This window comes from Furipterus horrens, unplaced genomic scaffold (genome assembly GCF_987537825.1).
Source record: "Furipterus horrens unplaced genomic scaffold, mFurHor1.1.pri manual_scaffold_5, whole genome shotgun sequence".
NCBI classification, from domain to species: domain Eukaryota; kingdom Metazoa; phylum Chordata; class Mammalia; order Chiroptera; family Furipteridae; genus Furipterus; species Furipterus horrens.
The window spans coordinates 182343828-182363713 of record NW_028327175.1 but is presented as its reverse complement, the minus strand read 5'-3'; the positions used below and the strand labels follow the sequence as shown (position 1 = coordinate 182363713).

The 19886-nt window shown below is 41.9% G+C and overlaps 1 protein-coding gene across 3 annotated transcripts in view; it reads right to left on the bottom strand.

Annotated features, from left to right (window-relative positions):
• The window catches only part of WBP1L (WW domain binding protein 1 like), a 63915-nt gene extending 48124 nt beyond the window's left edge, over positions 1-15791 (bottom strand). For all 3 annotated transcript variants that reach the window (XR_016511250.1, XR_016511249.1, XM_090278519.1), the window contains exon 1: positions 15613-15791. Coding sequence is in view for 1 of the 3 variants with exons in the window: in XM_090278519.1 (XP_090134645.1) it covers positions 15613-15702 (90 nt within the window). In the remaining 2 variants the exon portion in view is untranslated. The remainder of the gene's footprint in view (positions 1-15612) is intronic.
• Between the last annotated feature and the right edge of the window lie 4095 nt (positions 15792-19886).

Here is a 19886-nt window from a genome sequence, read left to right as displayed (position 1 = left end):
GATGAAGCAAAGGTCAGCTAGCGTTACAATGTACAGGTCCTACACACGTGTGTCTTCACTGAATACCTCTAACCAGCACATATTTTCTTTCGAATGACGACAGTAGTGCCATGAATATCAAGGACAGGAATTTCTAGTTTACTAAGTATCTTAGGCTCTCTTTTTGCTTGTTTAATTATATTTACTACTAAAATATGATACATCTTGGAGCTGACTTTGTTCCAGTCTCTGGGGTAGGACAGGTGGAGGGAAGATACCCATATGAATGGTACAGCTTCAGTCTTTGAAATACAGAAATGAAAGAAGCAGAAGCTGAAACCAGTTTACGACAGCCTCCTAAGGTTTCTGCCTCTTGTTTCTCTGCCCCTAACAAGAAAGTCCTTTGGTGCTGACAATCAATCACTCCACAATATTTATTACCTTCATGCATGGACATTTGCTGCCCTCTCCAGAGAGTACAGGGATCTCTGAAACCCACTACTGACAGTGGGCTGTCACTGACGGTTAATGGGCTGTTGCTGGACCTGCAAATGTAGCTTTATCAAGTACAACAGCAGCCTTGTTTGTTTTCCTACCAAAATGCAAGGTTCATTTTTCCTGCCCTAGAAACAGTTTGACCTCAACCAAACTGGCAAGTAGCCAAGAATTACAGGAAAATTAGCAAGCCATAGCTCAGGACTATTTCCAGACACATTTCATGTCTCCTGACAAACTGTTCTTTAAACCAAAGATCACAATAAGAAACAAAGGAGAAATGGAGGTCATACATACTACATGATACACTCTCAGATGTAACTTGGAAAGAGGCGACTATTAGAAAAATAAGTGTTCCAGGTCTCCATTAAGTCAGATTTCATCTTCCACTTTTATTTAAACTTTGGGCAAAACAAAGAGAGGCATGGTCCACGTTCGGTGGCAATGTGAATGCAATGGATGGCAGGCACATAGAAGGGCCTAATGTAAAAGTCATTTTATTAAAGGCACTTCAATTCTGAGTCCCTAGAAGCAGCTCCGGACCCTCTGGATTTAAGGTCATAAGAGCAATCAGTCACATTTTCCAGGGAGAGGCCATCTTGGTTGTGCTTTTATAGGAAAATCCACTCACTCTTTTCTGAATTCACAAACTCAGCAAAGTTGTTTATTCTCAGACTTATTTCCTCTTCTAAAGTTCAAGCAATTTAAGGGCAAGATGCAAACCTGGTACTTCTGTGTCCCTCGCAATACTGACCAATGCCCTGCACAAAATAAGCCCTCAAGAAAAGACTGTTGTTACATGGATGAACACACTGAATGATTAAAGAGAAGACTATAAAAATGAAGCTAATATAGCTGAATCCCCAAACATTAATGTGGATGGCATTTTCCTGGCCCCAGACACCTGGCAGCTAAGAGGTCAGGAGAGGATCTGGATATCACTCATGAGGTTTGATGCAAGCACTGGGAAACCCTCTGTGGATCTCATTATCTGTAGGTCTCTAATTTCTCAGCTGAGGGATTTAAGGTACTTAAGCCACCACAAAAGTAAAAGTCCCTTCCTCAGAGTAGATAGAGCTGGGACATGATCTAAATCCCCAATGGGGCAAATGGAATGAGGCTGCTCCTGGTTTTGTTCCCCCTCCGCCAGGTGATTCCATGAGGAACACCAGAAGTTGCCTTTTCTGCATAAAGGATTGTGAAACTTAGTAAGATCTAGTTGGAAACACAGCTCCAGGCACCATGCCTTCCTTCATTTCCTGGATCTTATGTAAATCAAGTATTACCTCTTCCCTCCTTAGGCTATGCAGTAACCAAATCTACTCCAGCTCTGAGATTTCAAAACACCAGAAGAAAACATTCAGGCAGTTTATGCTTCCCGTAAGTTGTAGGAAATGGGAACATTTCTGGAACATACACACCCACCCACCCACCCCCAAGTAAAATGATGACTAAGGGGTGAAACTGGAGAGGGAATCACACCAGATGCTGGGTATGCTGGTCCTTTTGTCATTTAATGCTTAACCACAGACCACTCCTGAACAATATACTCCCTCCCAGGGCACAGAGTGAGGCAATGAAGGATGACAGCGGTAAGTAAGCCTACTTTAAAAACACCTTGACCTGGGGTTCAAATCATGAGGGAATCACTACACCAAAGCAGAAGTGAGCAGAGAGATGAGACCATATAGGCATAAAGCCCAGGAGGAAGAAAACCAAAAGTGACTTTGAGAAAACATCCCCCATCACAGCAAGAAGGAAAGTCAGCGCAAGCCACTGTTCCTCCCTGAAAAAAATTAGCAGGTGTCAACACATCTTTGCACTTCTACCCACTGTTCCAGGCTTTCACTTTGCTCAAGATGCACATTCTAGCTAAGGTGTGCTCAATATTGCAGAACAGGTGGCACTAACCAGAGAGGAACAAAATAATTCATCATCCTTGCAGAGAACTCAAGGTTCATAAACTACTTTCATATCTACTTTAGCTGTTCCTTACATCAGCTGGTGACAGGGCTAGGCAGTTATTACAATCCCCACTTGTCAGACCAGTCTATTGAAGGTCTGAAAATGTAAGTGACTTAGGAGTAAAATCTAGGGTTTCTGACTGAAGGAACAGAGGTCCTCCCAGGGAACCCCAGGGAGTGACTGCCCGGAGGGAAATTTAACTTTCAACTAGGCTGCCAGGGCTCTGGCATTCGGGACTAGCCAGGTGACCACCTATTCCCATGACCCTGGACCAACTACTTTACTGCTCTGCACCTTCATTACTTCTTTCAGCATCGTCCAGAGACTGCCCGAGGCCATTTCCACTGTAAGAGGCCCATGGGGTCAAAGAAGTCTATCATCCCTTTTGGAAATTCACAGATGCACAGTGCTCTACAGTTAAGTCTCTGAAGAGATCCAGGGTTAAGAATTCTCTTCAACCCTAAATCTGCTACATTTTGAACTGCACAGACTTTCGTACTGAACTTTCTTTCGTAGCACCATTATCTCTACACTGTCTTTCAGCCTCCGTATTCTGTGTTCTCTTTCTCCCTCAGCAGCGCTGCACATCTGGCATGAAACCCCCAACACTCTATCTTGAGGGTGGGCATAGTCAGTCAGGCATGGGATAGGGGCACCCCGCTGATACGGCTGGAGAGCTGAAAGATGAGAAATTACACTCACGGGGTCTCCTCACTTTCCCAGGTTTCTCTGAACATTTGTGCAATATCAGAGAAGGGGAGGATTTTTCTAAAAATTCTCCCTACGCTAGAAATTGAGGGCTAAAGTCTTAAGTTAATATTTCACTTTATATACTGGACAGAATTCAGAAATGGATGTGTGTCAAACAAAATGACAAAGTTTCGAGGGGGTGGAAAAAAAGGGTTTGCCATGATTGAAACACCACCCCTAGACTGGTTCAAGTAAAAAAAAAAAAAGGGAAGGATGTGTTTGGAGAAGCACTTTTGAAAAGTATTGTTGGGAAATAATATTTTTTAAAGTAGTGGAATACTTAATGAACTTAATGAGGGTTAATTACTTATGAAAACTGAAGAGCTGTCATAATTAGCTGAATTTTCTAATAGCATTTTTACCATAGGACCTAATTTAAATTCTTCCATGCAAGATCCTATCCTATAACATTAAGGAATTATTTTCCATTTTTTAAAGTATGATATGATAGGATGATTATTTTGAGGAAGAGAATCCTTTTATTCCTTAAAGATTCAAATGGAACTATTTATGGCTGAAAAGATTTGAAGTCTACCACTTGCTCAAAATAATTTCACTAGGATGAATGGAAATGAAAGTGACTATAAACAAGACTGGCCACGGTAATAAATTGCCGAAGTTAGTAATGGGTACATGAGTTAATTCTCTTTTCCTCTGGATAAAACAACTATGGGACATTTATACAAGGGAATACTACTCGGCCATAAAAAAGAAGAAAATTTACCCTTTGTGACAGTATGAATGAACCTGGAGAACATTATGTTAAGTGAAATAAGCCAGTCAGAGAAAGGCAAATACCATATGATTTCACTCATGTGGACTCTAATGAACAAACTGAACAAACAAGGAAAATGGGGACAGACTCATAGATGGAGAGCAGATGACAGCTGGAGTGGGAGGTTAGGGGGTGGAGGGATTAAGCACAAAGGAAAAAGGACTCATGGACGTGGACAACAGTGTGGTGATTGCTGGGGGGAGGGGATAGAAGGGAACTAAATGGTAATGGAAAAAATACAATAAAGATTAAACCAAAAAAATAAAAATAAAAAAAAGAACTAAAGAGCACCAAAAGCTCAAGTGACAAAAGAAAAAAACACATAAGCTAAACTCTGCCAAAACTAAAAAGTTATGCTTCAAATGATGCCAGAGAGAAAGTGGAAAAACAACACAGAATGGGAGAAAATATCTGCAAATCATTTATCTGACAAGGGACTCATTAGGCTTAACCGTAGTATTCTTCAGAGGCTTAATCTTAGAACGTGTAGAGTTCTAGAGCTCATGCATTGTGATTCTCAAAAACAAAACAAAACAGTAGATTTCTTGGACCACATGGGCCTCTTATCACAGATATGGCTGCCTACTGCGGTCTCTGGACAATGCGGTTAGAAGTAGTAAAGCAACTGGCCTAAGGTCTTGAGAACAAGTGGAAGCATGGCCAGAGCCCTGAGTCTAGCTGAAAGGAAAATCTGCCCCCCTCGGCAGTCACTCACTGGCGTTCCGTGGAATGACTGATCCCTTTACCTTCGGTCAGATAAGGGACTTTAAAATAGGCCAAAAATTGAACAAGTATTTCTCCAAAGAAGATATACAAATGGCGAATAAGAATGTGAAAAGCTGTTCAATCACTGGTTACTAGAAAAATGCAAATCAAAACCAATGATACTACTTCACACTCACTAGGCTGGTTATCATATAAAAGAAAGACAAGTGTTGGAGAGGATGTGGAGGAACTGAAACCCTCGTACACTGTTAGTGGGATATAAAATGGTACCGCTGCTACGGAAAACAGGCAGTTCCTCAAAAGTGAAACACAGTGACCATGTGACCTAGCAATTCTACTTCTAGGTATATACCCAAGAGAATGAAAACATATGTCCACACAAAAACATGTACACCAATGTTCACAGAAGCATTATTATTCCTCATAGCCCCAAAAGTGAAAACAGCCCAAATATCCATCAGTTGAAGAATAGATATGTTACACCCATACAATAGAATATTAATTGGTCATAAAAGAAATATTGACACATGCTACAGCATGAACGAACCTTGAAAATACTATGCTAAGTGAAAGAAGCCAGTCACAACATACCATATCGTGTATGATTCAACAGGAAAATTCATAGATGGAAAGTAGATTGGTGGTTGCCAGGGACTTGGGGTGGTGGCAGGGTGGGGGGAGGTGGGGGTTTATGACTGCTAATATTGTATTTCTTTTTAGGGTAATGAAAATGTTCTAAAACCAAATAGTGGTGGTAGTGACCTAACCTTGTCAATATACTAAACTCACTGAATTGTACATTCTAAAAGTATGATTTTTATGGTATGTAAGTTATATCTCAATAATGCTGTTACTTAAAAAAAAAAAAAAGAAAGAAAAGAAAAAACCCTCAGAAACCATCTTCACCTCAGAACAGGAAGTACCAAACGGAGGCTGGGGTCAGGTGCCAAGAGTGCCAGCGCGCACCTCCCCTCCCTCAGTACAGTACACAGTGTTCCGAGAGCAGATGGAGCTGCATGCGGTCTAGCACTGTGGTCAGGACGGTGACGAACCACAGCTCCCACACTCGAGACGACAGCACACTTCTTTGCTCTTGGTAACCCCCCCACTTTTCTCTCCACTCAAGAGCACAAAGATGTACAAATCAGAATAATAGTATACGTATATTCTAATTACCTACTCTAAGAGTAATTTCTTACTTTATTATTAGAATACAATTGCTGGAAAAACACCTCTCATCTGATTGCTAAGTTGGATGATATGGAAAGTGATGCACATGCCTTCTGGACTAGAAGCTAACCAAAATATATTCTTAAATTCTTCCACTGGAAACAGGTGTTTGTTCAGTCAGGAAACAGGGAAGCCTTAAAGGTTCCCCAAACGTAATAATAACAACAACAACAACAATGGAAGCTATTGTTTACCAAGTAATTACTATGTGGCAGGTACTGTTCCAAGTGCTTTGTAAGTATTGACCCAATTTCCCCTTGCAAATAACCCTACAGGTAGGGGCTCCTATCCCAATGTACAGATGAGAAAACTGAGTTAACTAGCAAGCGCAAAATTATATGGAGGCAGTCTTGCTCTGGAGTCTGTACTTTCAGCAATGCTATTCCAAGTGTCCCTTCTTCTGGGATGATCACCACGAACAGGAGGTTCATTGGGTACGCAATTAACTTGTGTGCCACATAGCAATTGGGCAACAACTCCAAGTCACCTGTCTGAACATCCTCCAGGGGACCACAAACCACTTCCTTCAGTATCTGGGCAGGCATTTCTACCCTTCTCCAGCTATAGGCTCACTGTCCTTGGGTGAATCCTCCTCCACAGCAAAGGGAGCAACTGATTTGCAGACAGGAGACTGGAAGCTAAGCGAATTGGAGACCTACAGGCTTCTGAGGAAGTCAAAGGTTACCCAGGTGCCTGTGTTAAGAATCAGAAGACACATCTTTCAAGGATAAGCATGAGATGTAGGTCAAGAAATGTTGCTTACCCTTGGGGGAAATGAGCCCTTGCATACCCTAGTGATGGGTACGTAAACTGATAGAAGCACTGTGGAGAGCAACTTGGCTCTATCAACCACAATGCCACTTCTAGGAATCTAGCACAACTGCAGATAGAAATAAGTACAACAGCCCTGGCTGATGTAGCTCAGCGGATTGAGCGCCAGCCTGTGAACCAAGGGGTCGCTGGTTTTGATTCCCACTCAGGGCACATGCCCAGACTGCAGGCTGGGTCCCCAGTCGTGGGTGCGCGAGAGGCAACCACACACTGATGTTTCTCTCCCTTTCTTTCTCCCTCCCTTCCCCTCTCTCTAGGGATAAATGAATAATCTTTAAAAAAGAAAAAAGTACAATAATGTTTACGTGGCAAAAAACCTAGACACAATGTATGTTCATCTATAATGAAGTGGTTAAATAAATCATGATCTAAAGCAATAGCAGGCATTTAAAAAACATGAGAGATATAATGCGATATCGAAGTCTACATTAAGGTTTTTAAAAGTGCATGTTGTAAAATACTACATATAAGTTTTCCCATTTTTGTTTTTATTTTAAATATTTTTAAATGTTTTATATATTGATTTAAGAGACAGACATCAATTTATTGTTCCACTTATTTATGCATTCATCATTTGATTCTTGTATGTGCCCTGACCAGGGATCAAGCCCACAACTTTGCTGTACTGGGACGACGCTCTAACCAACCGAAGTACGTAACTGGCCAGGGCCCCATTTTTGTTTTTAAAAAACTGAAAGACTATAAAGAACCCTACACATACCACCAATTTTATGTTTATACGAGTTATTTGTATGTATAAATAAGTATACATATGTATGAATTTTATTACTAAAGGATGGGACAAAAGTAGGTTTACAGCTGTAAAACAACTAATACATTAATAAATATAATACCAGAATAAACTGTTTTGTGTACTCACAACTGTAAACCTACTTTTGCCCCCCCATCTACCTAGAAACAGGCAGCAGATGCAGAAAAACCACCAAAAATACACACCAAACCACACTTTCACTTTTTACTCTAAGCACTGTTGTATTTCTGTATTATTTACCATTGTTATGAGCATGCGTTATTTTTGCAGAATTAAAAACTGATGTGCCCTGACCAGCATGGCTCAGTTGGTTGCGCGTAGTCCTGCAAAGTAAAAGATCACCAGTTCCATACCTGGTCAGGGCACATGCCTGGTGGCAGGCCTGGGTCCCGGTCAGAGCGCCTGCAAGAGGCAACCCATCGATGTTTTGCTCCTATTATCGATGTTTCTCTTCCTCTCTTTCTCCTCCCCTTCCCCTCTCTCTAAAAATAAATAAATAAAATCTTTTAGAGCAAAAAATAAATAATAAGATAAAAATAAAAACTGAAGTGAAAAGGTAAAAGGTACCAAGAGCAGCAATCAGGTCTATGGAAGGAAAATGGAAAGACAGTCATAGCGGACTTTGTGCCAAGTCAGACTGGTGCTGGTTTTCTGCCTCGCAGACCCCCTGCAAATGTAGCAAGAGGATCTGCATATTTAAAGACAAAGGTCTCAAGAAAAAAGAAAGAAGTACAAAGGATGAGCTTCTCTTGCTATTCACCTCTCACACCACTCAAGTCCTTAAGAGCGGCAATGCTCCAACATCCCAACGTAAAAAGCCAAATATTAACTTTCTCACCCAAATAAACCACTAAGAGGGAAAATACTGAGATCTGATCAGTGAACGAAGTTGTGGGGTTTTTCTGTTGTTGTTTCTACGTTAAGTTGGTTTTAATACAACTAGAGTGAAACTGCCACATTTAGGTAAGGAAGATAATTTAGGAAAGGGCAAACAAACAAACAAAAAAAAAAATAGAATTTTGAAAAACAAATATTTTCTCCATGAATGAATGCCTCTGATCTGCAAGAATGTGTAATAAACCAGTGTTATGACATAAGATCCATCTTGCTTGATATTTAAAAATCAAAACAGTCGGTTTTATAACTTCACTCTAGGTCCTACCCTTCCCAGCCACAACTATTTGCAATATCTTATATTTACATTACCGCTTCCAAAACAAGTTTAAGTTAAATTCTTTCTAACACCTAAGATTGTGAATCAAAATTAGCTGTGACCCTCTGATGGTGATGATGGCACCAGAAACAGCAGATACGTACACAGCTCGTCTGTCTTGCCACAGAAGAAATTACGGAAAGGAGAAAACCAGAAGTAAATAAATCAAGGTTATAGGAATGTCGTTGAGTAAGTGAGAGTATCACAGAAACCCAGTCCATGCAGGACTGGTGATCTACAAGTCTGGGAGAATGACCTACTTTAATTCCTACACTGGGAAAGCCCAGAATTGTATCAACAGCAGCAGAATTCAATTAGATGAGATAGAATGAGTTTGCTGTCCCTCTCCTTACTTCCCAGATTGCAATGTTCTGGATTTATTTGTGTTTGTTTGCATGCAGTTTTTTGTCCAGACTTTGCTCCACCTTGTGGAATTACAAAGGATGTTTCAAAAGGGAGGTGCCCACCACCAGACATCAGCCTGTGTTGTATGCCACTGAGTACACAGTGCACCACGATCCTCTGTCACTGCTGCCTTTCGCTCAGTAGCTGCTCTTACTGTCTGTGAAGTTCTAGTGGGATCCATGGCCCTGGAAGTGCCCATGACTGGGGTTGGAGGGTAAGGAATGAACCCACATCATGTACCACCTGTGTCCTGATGGCCCCTCAAGCATTAGTCCTAACAATTTAAGGCAGGAAAGAAAGAGGCCCTCTAGGGCACATAGAGGCAGCTGGAATTTTGACTCCAAAGCCATCTAAGTATCCACAGTATCCATGAAGAGCTGCTAGCTAGTGCCCAACACCCACAAGGAGCTACATCCTGGGGCCTGTAGAGAGGGCACTCCTCTAGACACAGTCTTCCTGAGGTCCAGGACAGTCAGCTTTCCTCATGGTGAGACTGAACGTGTGGGAGAACAAATCAATGCCCGTGAGGTCGCAATGAGACTTAAAATGGGGAAAGGAAAAAGTTGTAAGAATGTGACTTAATTCAGGTTGGTTATGGGACCATGGAGGACACCAAGAAAAGAAAGTAACTGGCCACCATCAGCCTCACCAGGGCAAAAACAAGTATGTTCTTCAAATAAAACCACACAAGCAGACCAAAGCTAGGGAAAAGAAAGTTCAAGATTGGGTGACTGAGGGAGGGCTCACCTGCTTGCTAAACCACAGACTAAAAAAATGTGCCTTTTCCAAAATGTTTGATGTTGGCTGACAAAACAGGGCTGACTGGTAACACACGTCAACAAATCTGAGAGTAATCAAGAGTCAGGATGTTAAAACTTTAAATTATCCCACCTAAAACTAGCTGTCAGAGGACATTTTGTACAATTCCTAATGCTGTACTCTCTTCACAGAAAGGCTGACCTCAAACCCTGTGATAATGAACAGGAGCTGCTGGGAATCCCGGGTTTCTCCACCTTGGCACTACTCAAATTTGGGGCCAGACAATTCTTTGTGGTAGGAAACTATCCTGAGCACTGTGGAATGTTTAACAGCCTTCCTGAGGCCCAGGAGAGCCCGCTTCCCTCATGGTGATAGACTGAGCATGTGGCCTTCACTCACTAGATGCCCAAGTTGTAACAAACCAAAAATGTTTCCAGACACTGATACATGTCCTCTGGAAGGGGCAAAATTGTCCCCAACTGACACCCACTACTCTAAACACATAGGTTCACCATGAAAGTTAGCTACATAGCTCAAAGAACACAGGAACACACCTAAATTCAGTGATAGAACAGAAACAAGGAAGTCACTTTCAAATCTCAGTTTCTGAACTTAATCTGGGGGTTGACACTTACCAACCACAATGTACTCTGAGAACCACCAATAATATATAATAATATATGCAATCATATATGTAAGACTCTTATCTATATTATATCTTTTCAACTCATGACAAACCTATTAGGTTCTTATTAATTTATTCCCATTTTATAGGTGGAAAAATTAAGGCACAAAGAGGTGGAGTAATTTGCTCAATGATAATAAGCAGAAGAATCAAGTTTGGAACTCAGGTGGTCTGCCCCCTGAGCTCAAGACCTCACCACTATATTAGACTATACCCCATGCCCCCACTGGAAAGCTGTGAGATCTGCATTATCTGATATGTAGTCAGTAGGCACATGTAGCTATTTCATTTAATTTAATTAAAATGAAATTATCATACCACTTTGAAAAACAGTCTGGCAGTTCCTCAAAAAGTTTCATATGGAGTTACCATATGACCCAGCAATTCCACTATTAGGTACATACCCAGGAGAAATGAAAACATGTATCTACACAAAAACCTTGTACAGTACATGCATGTTCACAGCAGCATTATTCATAATAACCCAGAAGTGGAAACAGCCCGAATGACCATCAATGATAAATGGATAAATAAAATGTGGTACACTCATACAATCGAACAGTAATTTGTCATAAAATGGGGTAAAATACTGATGCATGCACTGATATACTTATCTATCAACATGGATGAATCTTAAAAACATTACACTAAGTGAAAGAAGCCAATCACAAGGGACCACAGAAGTGTATGAGTCCACTTATATGGAATGTCCAGAATAGGCAAATCCATAGGGACAGAAAGTAGATTAGTAGTTGTAAGGGGCTGGGGGAGGAGGGGGTGAAATGAGGAAGGGCTGCTAATGGCCACGGGGTTTCCTTATGGGGTGAATGAAAATGTTCTAAAATTAGATAGAGGTGATGGTCAACAACTCTGTGACTTAACTAAAAAGACATTTTATGTACACTTTAAAAGAGTGAATCTATTGGCATGTTAATTACATCTCAAGAAAGTTGATATAAAAAACTAAATGTCATTAAAAATTCAGTTCCTCAGTTATCCTAGCCACATTTGTCACATGTGGCTAAACTGCTACCAAAACAAACAGTGCAGATACAGATGATTTTCAGCAACACAGAAAGTTCTACTGGACAGCACCACATCAATGAAGAGATAAAAGGCCTCCTTGATCAACTAACCACAGCCCACCTTTCAAATTCACCACTTTCATACTGGAATGGGCTTTCCCCCTTCCTGGTCCATAGACCTCATACCCCTTAAGAGCCAGTCCAAATGCCTCTTCCTCCAAGACTTCCCCTGAGTCCCCACCTTCCCCTGGCCTTAGCAGCATCAGTTGCTCTGCACTTCCATTACAGCATTGATCCCTCTGGATTACAAATCACTGTGTATGTTATTTCTGTCTTTCAAACAAGATTGCCAGCTCCTTGAGGACAGGGATTCCCAATGTCTACCTACAACAACAGCCTGCTTCAATGAGTGGATGTTTCAGTAAATTGCTAAATTCTACTGAAAGGATTTACAGAAACTCAAGGTATTGATTTTCAACAATTGCTCCCTTTGGTGTGTAAAACAGACTAAGAAAATGAGGGAAAGAAATTTAGAATCTGAAAATCTCCTATCCCACTATTCTACAAGAAGGTCTTCTGACCTGGCTGCTGTGGCTCAGTTCATTGAGCTTCGGCCTGCGAATCAAGTGTCACTGGTTCAATTACCAGTCAGGGCACATGCCTAGGTTGCACACCAGATCCCCAGTTGGGCATGCATGAGAGGCAACTACACATTGATGTTTCTCTCCCTCTCACTCTCCTTTCCCCTCTCTCTAAAAACAAATAAATAAAATAATAAAAAAAATTTTAAAAAAAGAAGGGCTTCTGGACTAAAAGCTGGGACAATGGAAGTGAGTAAAGGAGGGAGTGGGAGGCCAAGGGTATACTATTGAGGGGTGGGGAAAAAAATATCAGGAACTAGAGCTCCCCCTCCCCTCATCCAACTCAAAGTTTTAATCACAGCATACAAGTAATGACTGCATCTCTAGAGATTTATGCTCCCACCATTGGCTGACTCACTTTATGGAAAAAGCCTTTTACTAAATCTTTATTTTAAATAATATAGTCAGATTTTTCTGGTTAAGTCTAACCAAAAATAGAAAAAAGAAATAAACTCTATGTGTCACAATCATAATTTAACTGAGAAAGACAAATACCAAGGCCTTACTATTTGGAGATCTTACTGCTTTTTTATTCTTTATGGATTCAAGGGCTCATATCTGAGCTGCAGTGACCTACCAGAGGGTTAAGTCTAAGTTTCTAACACAGAAGTAAGCTAAGCTAATGATCTTTCCTGAGCCAGGATGTCAAGAAATGGCTGTTAAGTGCAGAGCTATTAAGAGGGAAAGCAAACCACCTAATATCATGTATTTCTGATATTAAATGCATTCAAAAAAATGCTGTACTTGAGAGAGCTAGTTTAAGGGGAAAAATACAAGGAGATACCCTAACCATTTCAACACAAATGAGTTCGGAGAGTCCTCTTCAGTTCAGAGTTAGCTGGAGGTCACTTGTTGAAATAAGGACATTGAGTACCTGAAGTTGGTCTTAAGCCAAAATGGTCTCTGAATTTTTTTTTCTTTACTGATTTCTACAAGCCAAATCAACAAAAACCAAATCCCAAATCAAGCTGACTAAATTGTAGTGGATTCAGAGTTAATAATTATATAATAGCTTCCATTCCAAAGGGTAAAATTCAAAACACAAATTTCACTACAGATATATACAATAGCATTATCTGACAGAAAGAGACAGGGTATTAGGTAGGGGTGGGAGGGTTGCAGGGAGGGGTCAAGAAGAGGAGACTACTCATTAGGAACTTTCCTTTCTCTGCAAGAACTGTAATCCCTGTAATAGTTAGTCAGTGCGAGCATCCATCCAAATGGAACAAAGTACAAAAGCCACCCTGTCCCCAAAATAAGTATTGGAAATGCCAGAGAAATGATAAGAGAATGACCTGTGCTCAACAAAATGCAATGAGGGCATGACATTGAAGATCCCCTCCCACATCTTCTAGCCACCTCCCAGCTTGCACGACATGGTAAGGAACCTGCACTTGCCATCCTTCCTCTGGCTAAAGAGATGGATGAGGATTTAAAAAAGAAAAAAAAGGAATGGATGTTTCCCACCATTGACTAGGAAGACCACCACAGCTCTCCATCAGGTGAAGCAGTCCACAGGCCCTGGGCATCCACCTCCAAAGGCTGTAACGTTCCTAAATCAACCCTCTAACAATGTAATTGATTGGTTATTGGGAACCGCCTTTAGAGATACAAAAATAGGTGCAAATGAAAAGCAACAGTTTGTTCTGTTTTGTTCTCTCAGCACCTACCAGTCCAAAGGGTTATAACTTTTCTAACAAAGAAAATTTATTTCTCCTGCTACTTTAACTGGGAAAATAAAGAACCCCAACAAAGCATAAAATGGAAGGGTGCAGTCCTAGAAAAGGGAATATACTAGCCCAGAAAATGAGCTCTATTCCTTTCGCATGTTATTTCTGATATACATAATAAGTACATTCTGGGGGGGAAACAGGACACTTCGACACATGAATAAACAAATTGTGGTATAGCCATACAAAGGAGAAATAGCCATAAAAAAGAATAAAGCTCTGGTACATGCTACAACATGAACGAACCTTGAAAACATTATTCTAAGAGAAAGAAGCCAGACACAAAAGGCCACACTGTGCGATTCCATTTATATGAAATATTCTGAATAGGTAAACCCACAGAGACAGAAAGCAGATTGGTGGTTGCCTGGGACTGGGGCAAGGGGGAAGAGCGGAACTGCTTAATGGGTAGGGGGTTTCCTATTGGGGTGATAAAAATGTCATGAAACTAGATAGGGGTGGTGGTTGCACAACATTGTGAATATAATATCACTGAATTTTTTCACTTTAAAATGGTGAAACGGTTTTAAATAGTTTGTTATGTGAGTCTCATTTACATTTTTAAAATAAAGGATACTAATGGGCAAAACAAAGATGCACACCTATGTGAATAGGCAGCCCATGAACTCCTACGTAAAAGATATGTGTTTTTGCTGGGACTCTGCTTCTACTCTTGATCACAACACAAAGTTCAAGCGCTAAGCTGTACAGACTCTGAAAAGACAGGGAAGGGAACAGAAAGTGAAGAAAAGAGAATGGTAAAGCCTTGCCAAATGCAAGGGAAGAAGGAGTGATTACCCCTAGTGCACCCCACCCAACTTGGCACCAGGAGTAATGCTCCCATTAAGGTTTCGAAATGCCCGCTGGAGCTGGAATCAACACAAGCCAGCTTCTCTGCCTCGATAAAAAGCAAGCCACCCAGCAAGAAAAGCTGGGGTGCTCCATTTGCAGCACCACCGTTTGCTCCAAAGCCTCAGGCTGGCCCAGACCAGCGCCAGGGACCGGCTCTCCCAGACCAGCCAGCCTAACAGTAAGAGCTTACTAGAGCTCAAGTGTGCCCTCCTCCTGAGGGGTCCCTTCACTTCATCCCACCTGCCTTTCAAGATTCCTGCCTCCAACCACTAACTCCAACACCATTAAAAAGGGTGCCCTCACAACTCGCCCCAGTCCAGCCTGAAATAAATATCCTCTCAGCCCCTCCTCGCTCTCAGGCCAGCTCAGTAGCCACGTACCCCGACCCGCACGGACTGTACACGCGGCATCGCTGCCTAGGAGACTTGCTCCACCGGGGACCAGGAATGCACCCCACATGCTCCAGCTTGGCACCACTATCTAGTCACAGTCATCCCAGCCCACTTGACCTAAGTGCCGTCTCAAAGGCCCCGCACTTGCTTGGCTCCAAGCCTCTGCCACCTTCCTGACCCCGAAACAGGTGTCCCTCAGCTAAAACCGACGCCCCCTTAGATTATGTCCACTCCAAGCCTGGGTGCCCCTCTCGCGACCCCTCAACTCCTGGCAACAACACTCCTTCAGCCTCCTCCAGCTATCAGCGAGGCCGTCTCCAGCCCCCTCCAGCCAGGCCTCGACGACCCCCAGGCGCCCAGCCTGGTCCGGACGCCCCTCCCCCTTACCTGCGGGGGTTCAGCCCTGGCTGACAAGGGGCTGGGCAGCGCCTGGAGGAGCAGGAGCGCCATGCCACCCAGGAGCCTTCTCCTCTCCATCCCCCTCCTGCTCCTGCTCCTCCGCCAGGGCGCCGCCACCACCCTCCTCCTCCCTCTCCTCCTCTTTCCTCTTCTTCCTTCTTCCCTTCTTTTCCTGTTTCACTCCCCCCCCCGCCCCCTCCCGCTTCCGGCTCTGCTCCACCCCAGCCAAAACACCCTCCCAGGCACTGGGGAGGTTCTCCAGTTCCAGCGCTTCACTGGCCTCTGCCCTTCGTCCATTGATCGAAATAGCTGTCGATCAAATCTAAGTTCCGCCTCACGAAGACGGAAAACCAGAGGGATGCAGCCAATGAAAAGTAGGAGGAAGCTGGGCCATCTTGAGTGCTGCAAGTTGTAAATGCAGAGAGGCAGAAGTAGGTCCGAAAGGGGGCGGGGCCGCCTAGAACGTATAGCATTGAAAAGTCTAATTCGGGTATAGCCATCTTGAGTGTGGCGGAAGTACTAAATTCCCACACTTTAGCAAAGAAAGAGAAAGGGTATAGTGAAAGATAATAAATGGTATTGGCAAATGTTTTCTTTGTCTTTCTTTTGGTTTTTGTTTTTTTAGAAGGTAACCGGGCGCTCCTAAAAAATAAAACAACTGCAATCTAAACAATCTTTTGATATTTTTTGTCTTGAAGCACAGCTCCAGTACCAGGATCCCTCTCCTGGTCTCAAACTGCCCAAGCAGTAGCTTAGGTCAACTTGAATTCCCTATGAGATAGTACCTTTATCTGATGCACAGTACTTTGTCGCCCCAAGTTTCAGGAACAAAAATCTATTGACTCTACCTCAAAAATAACTCTTGAAATCCACCCTAATCGCATCAATCCATGTTCTCATCTCCTGGCTAAATACAAATGGTCTCCTTTCACACACCACTGCAAGGATGCTCTAACACACACACACACACACACACACACACACACACACACACACACTTTATTGTCTCATGGCTTTCCCTCTTAAAGTACTTCAATTACCTACGAATATATAGCCCAAACTTTTCAATATGGTCCTCTCTGTGTCCTGGTGCCTGCATACTTGTCTTTATCTCACCTGCCACCCGCACATTCTGCCCACACTGAAAGGAACACTTATGAGATCCTCCATGTGCTGTGCTGTATAGTACAATACACTCGACTTCATTTACACTAAAACATACAGTTCTCTGTTTACAAACTCCTAGTTCCCACCCCCTTGTTTCTTCTAGAGATTCACTTAACACTTCCCCCACAGTGTATCTAATCTGTATCTGCCTGGCTGACCCCTCCTACCAAATTTGCAGCTTTTTGTATGGCACACCAAGTCTTATTCATTTTTTAAGAAATCCCTACAACATCCTGTACAGTACCCAACTATGAAATTAATCCATGATAGTAAAATCAAATGAAGACCCATAAAGCTAGCTGCCCGTAGCTACCAATTCTCTCTCAAAAACCTGCCAAAGTATTATACAGCCTGGCCCATAGCTGAGCCCACGGGAGTTTGTTCTTGGCTTAAATGGTAGCAAAGTGGGAAATAGGTTAAGAGTAAAGAAAATTGATTTTGCCCCAACATAAGAATGTCCATTGTTTTGCCTCTATCTTGATTCTGCTTTCCCAAGTGCTACAAAAGGTGACAAGTATTTTTGCCAGTCTCAGATTAACTAGAAATTTACCCCACAATCAAGCTCCCTAGGGAATAAGTGAAGATGGAGTACTAAGCAAGGGCCTGATTATTTTCATACATAAATTCTTAATCCTGGCATCAAAAATTTTATAAAGGTGGCCATGGCTGGCTAGCTCAGTTGGTTAGAGCATAATCCCAATACACCAGGTTGTGGGTTCTATCCCTGATCAGGGCACATACAAGAAACAACCAATGAATGCATAAGTAAATTGAACAAAGCAATGTTTCTCTCTCTCTCAAGTCAATAAAGTTAAAAAATAATTTTTAAAAAAGTTATAAAGGCAAGATAAAGTTATCATCATCATTAGGAAACCCTAATGGTTTCAATTTGGCAAACAGAGGAATTTCGTCCCAGCTTCCCTTTCTCCCTTTACCTGAGAGCTCAAACTGGGCTACTGAACAGGACAAACACTAAACCTTGCATAGTCTGGATTAGCACTTCCCACACCAAGGCATTTTAGTGACCCTAACCAACTTTATTTTCACATCCCTCAGGAGCCAACTGAAAGAAAGCAGAAGCTTTACAAAATGGAGTTAAGATGCAATTTAAGTGAACAATTTTAAAAGTGCCTCTGAACTGTAGCTGCTACATAATCCAGACTTTTCCAAAGAGTAATAGTCTATGCAGAGAGGAGGAATGCCAGGAGGCTTAAGGAACTGGGAACAAAAGGGAAAAGTTGTTGACTTTTGAAGGAACATCAGTGTCACACTGCTTTTGAGCTCTGGGAATATTTTTCCTATTTGCCTTTGGCAATGGGCAAAGCTGAAGTCAAATCTCCTATCCTAAGAAAACTAGCTCCAAGACACAGAACTTTCTGTTGACATCAGCTAAAATCAAATTGCACATGTTATAGCATGGATGAACTTTGAAAACATGATGCTAAGTGAAAGAAACCAGACACAGAAGGCCACATACTATGTGATTCCATTTACATGAACATCCAGAATAAGCAGAACCATAGAGACAGAAAGTAGATTGGGGATTGTGAGGGGCTGGGGTTGGGGGATGACGGAGTGACTGCTAACACGTAGTTTCTTTCGGTTAATGAAAACGTTCTGGGATTAGTGATGATGGTTACACAACTTCGTTGAGTATACTACAAACCACTAAATTATACACTTAAAAGGATGAATTAATGCTACATAAATTATATTTTTATTTTTTTAAATAGGGCGGGATATTAAATTGCAGCCAGTACTTTTGAGCACAGGGAAGAGGCCCTTTCTCATTAGAGCAGTGGTCCTTCAAGTGCAGGATGTAGAGACAACCAAAGTGTCTTTTGATAGAGGACTGGTTAAAAAAGACGTGATATATATATATACATATATTACGTGATATATATATATACATATATTACTCCACCATAAGAAAAGACAAAATACTGCCATTTGCGTCAACATGGATGGGCCTTGAGAATATTATGATTAGTGAAATAAGTCAGAAAAAGTTAAGAACCTATGATTTCATTCATATGTGGGATATAAAACTGAAACTTCATGGACGCAGCCAGCAATGTAGTGGTTGACAGAGGGAATGCAGGGGTGGGGGTGGGGTGGAGAGACTAATACACAGTGACAGACGGTGGTTTGACTTCAAATGGTGGGCACACAGTACAATATACAGATTTTGTACCTTAGAAATATACATTTGAAACCAGTATTATCCTATTAACCAATGTCAGCCCAATAAATTTAATTAAATAAAAAAGAAAAGTGTAGTACATAGAATCATTATCACTGGAAAAATACCAGAAATGCAAATTCTCAGGCTCTGTCCTAGACCTACATAATTAGAAATTCTGGGGGATGAGGTCGTATGATCTGTGTTTTAACAACCTCTCCAGGTGATCACGATGCATGCTTCTTTAGAGCTATTACTCCAGAGTATAGGAAACTTTTCCCATAAAGGGCCAAAGAGTAAATACTTTAGGTTCTAAGTGCTACATACTAATAAATTGGGTCTCGGTCACATATTTTTTTCTTTACAACCCTTTAAAAATGTAAAAGCCATTCTTGCCCTGAGCACACAAGTCAGTTGGTTGGAACGTCATCCAAAACAACAAGATTGTGGGTTTGATCCCTGGTTGAGTCACATATCTAGGTTGAGGGTTCAATCCCCAGCCAGGAGGCGCACAGGAGGCAACCAATTGATGTCTGTCTGTCTGTCTCTCCCTCCCTCCCTTCCTCTATCTCTAAAAGCAACAAAAAAACATAGTCTCAGGTGAGGATTTTAAAAATGTAAAAATCATTCTTAATCCCCAGGCACATAAAAACAGGTAGCAGGCTGATTTGGGCCCTTGAGTCGCAATTTGCCAACTCCTGCTCTGGTGTAACACATCTCCCATTCTGGGAGACCTCTGGAGCTTCCAGCAAAGATAGGCAGATTTTCCTCTTGTAATAATGGAAATGAAATGGCCTCTGGCTTCAGACACGTAGGTTCCCCTTAAAGTTGTGATACCCTCCTCCATGCCAAGGCCAAAGGAAGTCCAGGTCCGGCTTTCCATCCAGGCATTATTAACTCAGTCTGCAAACAG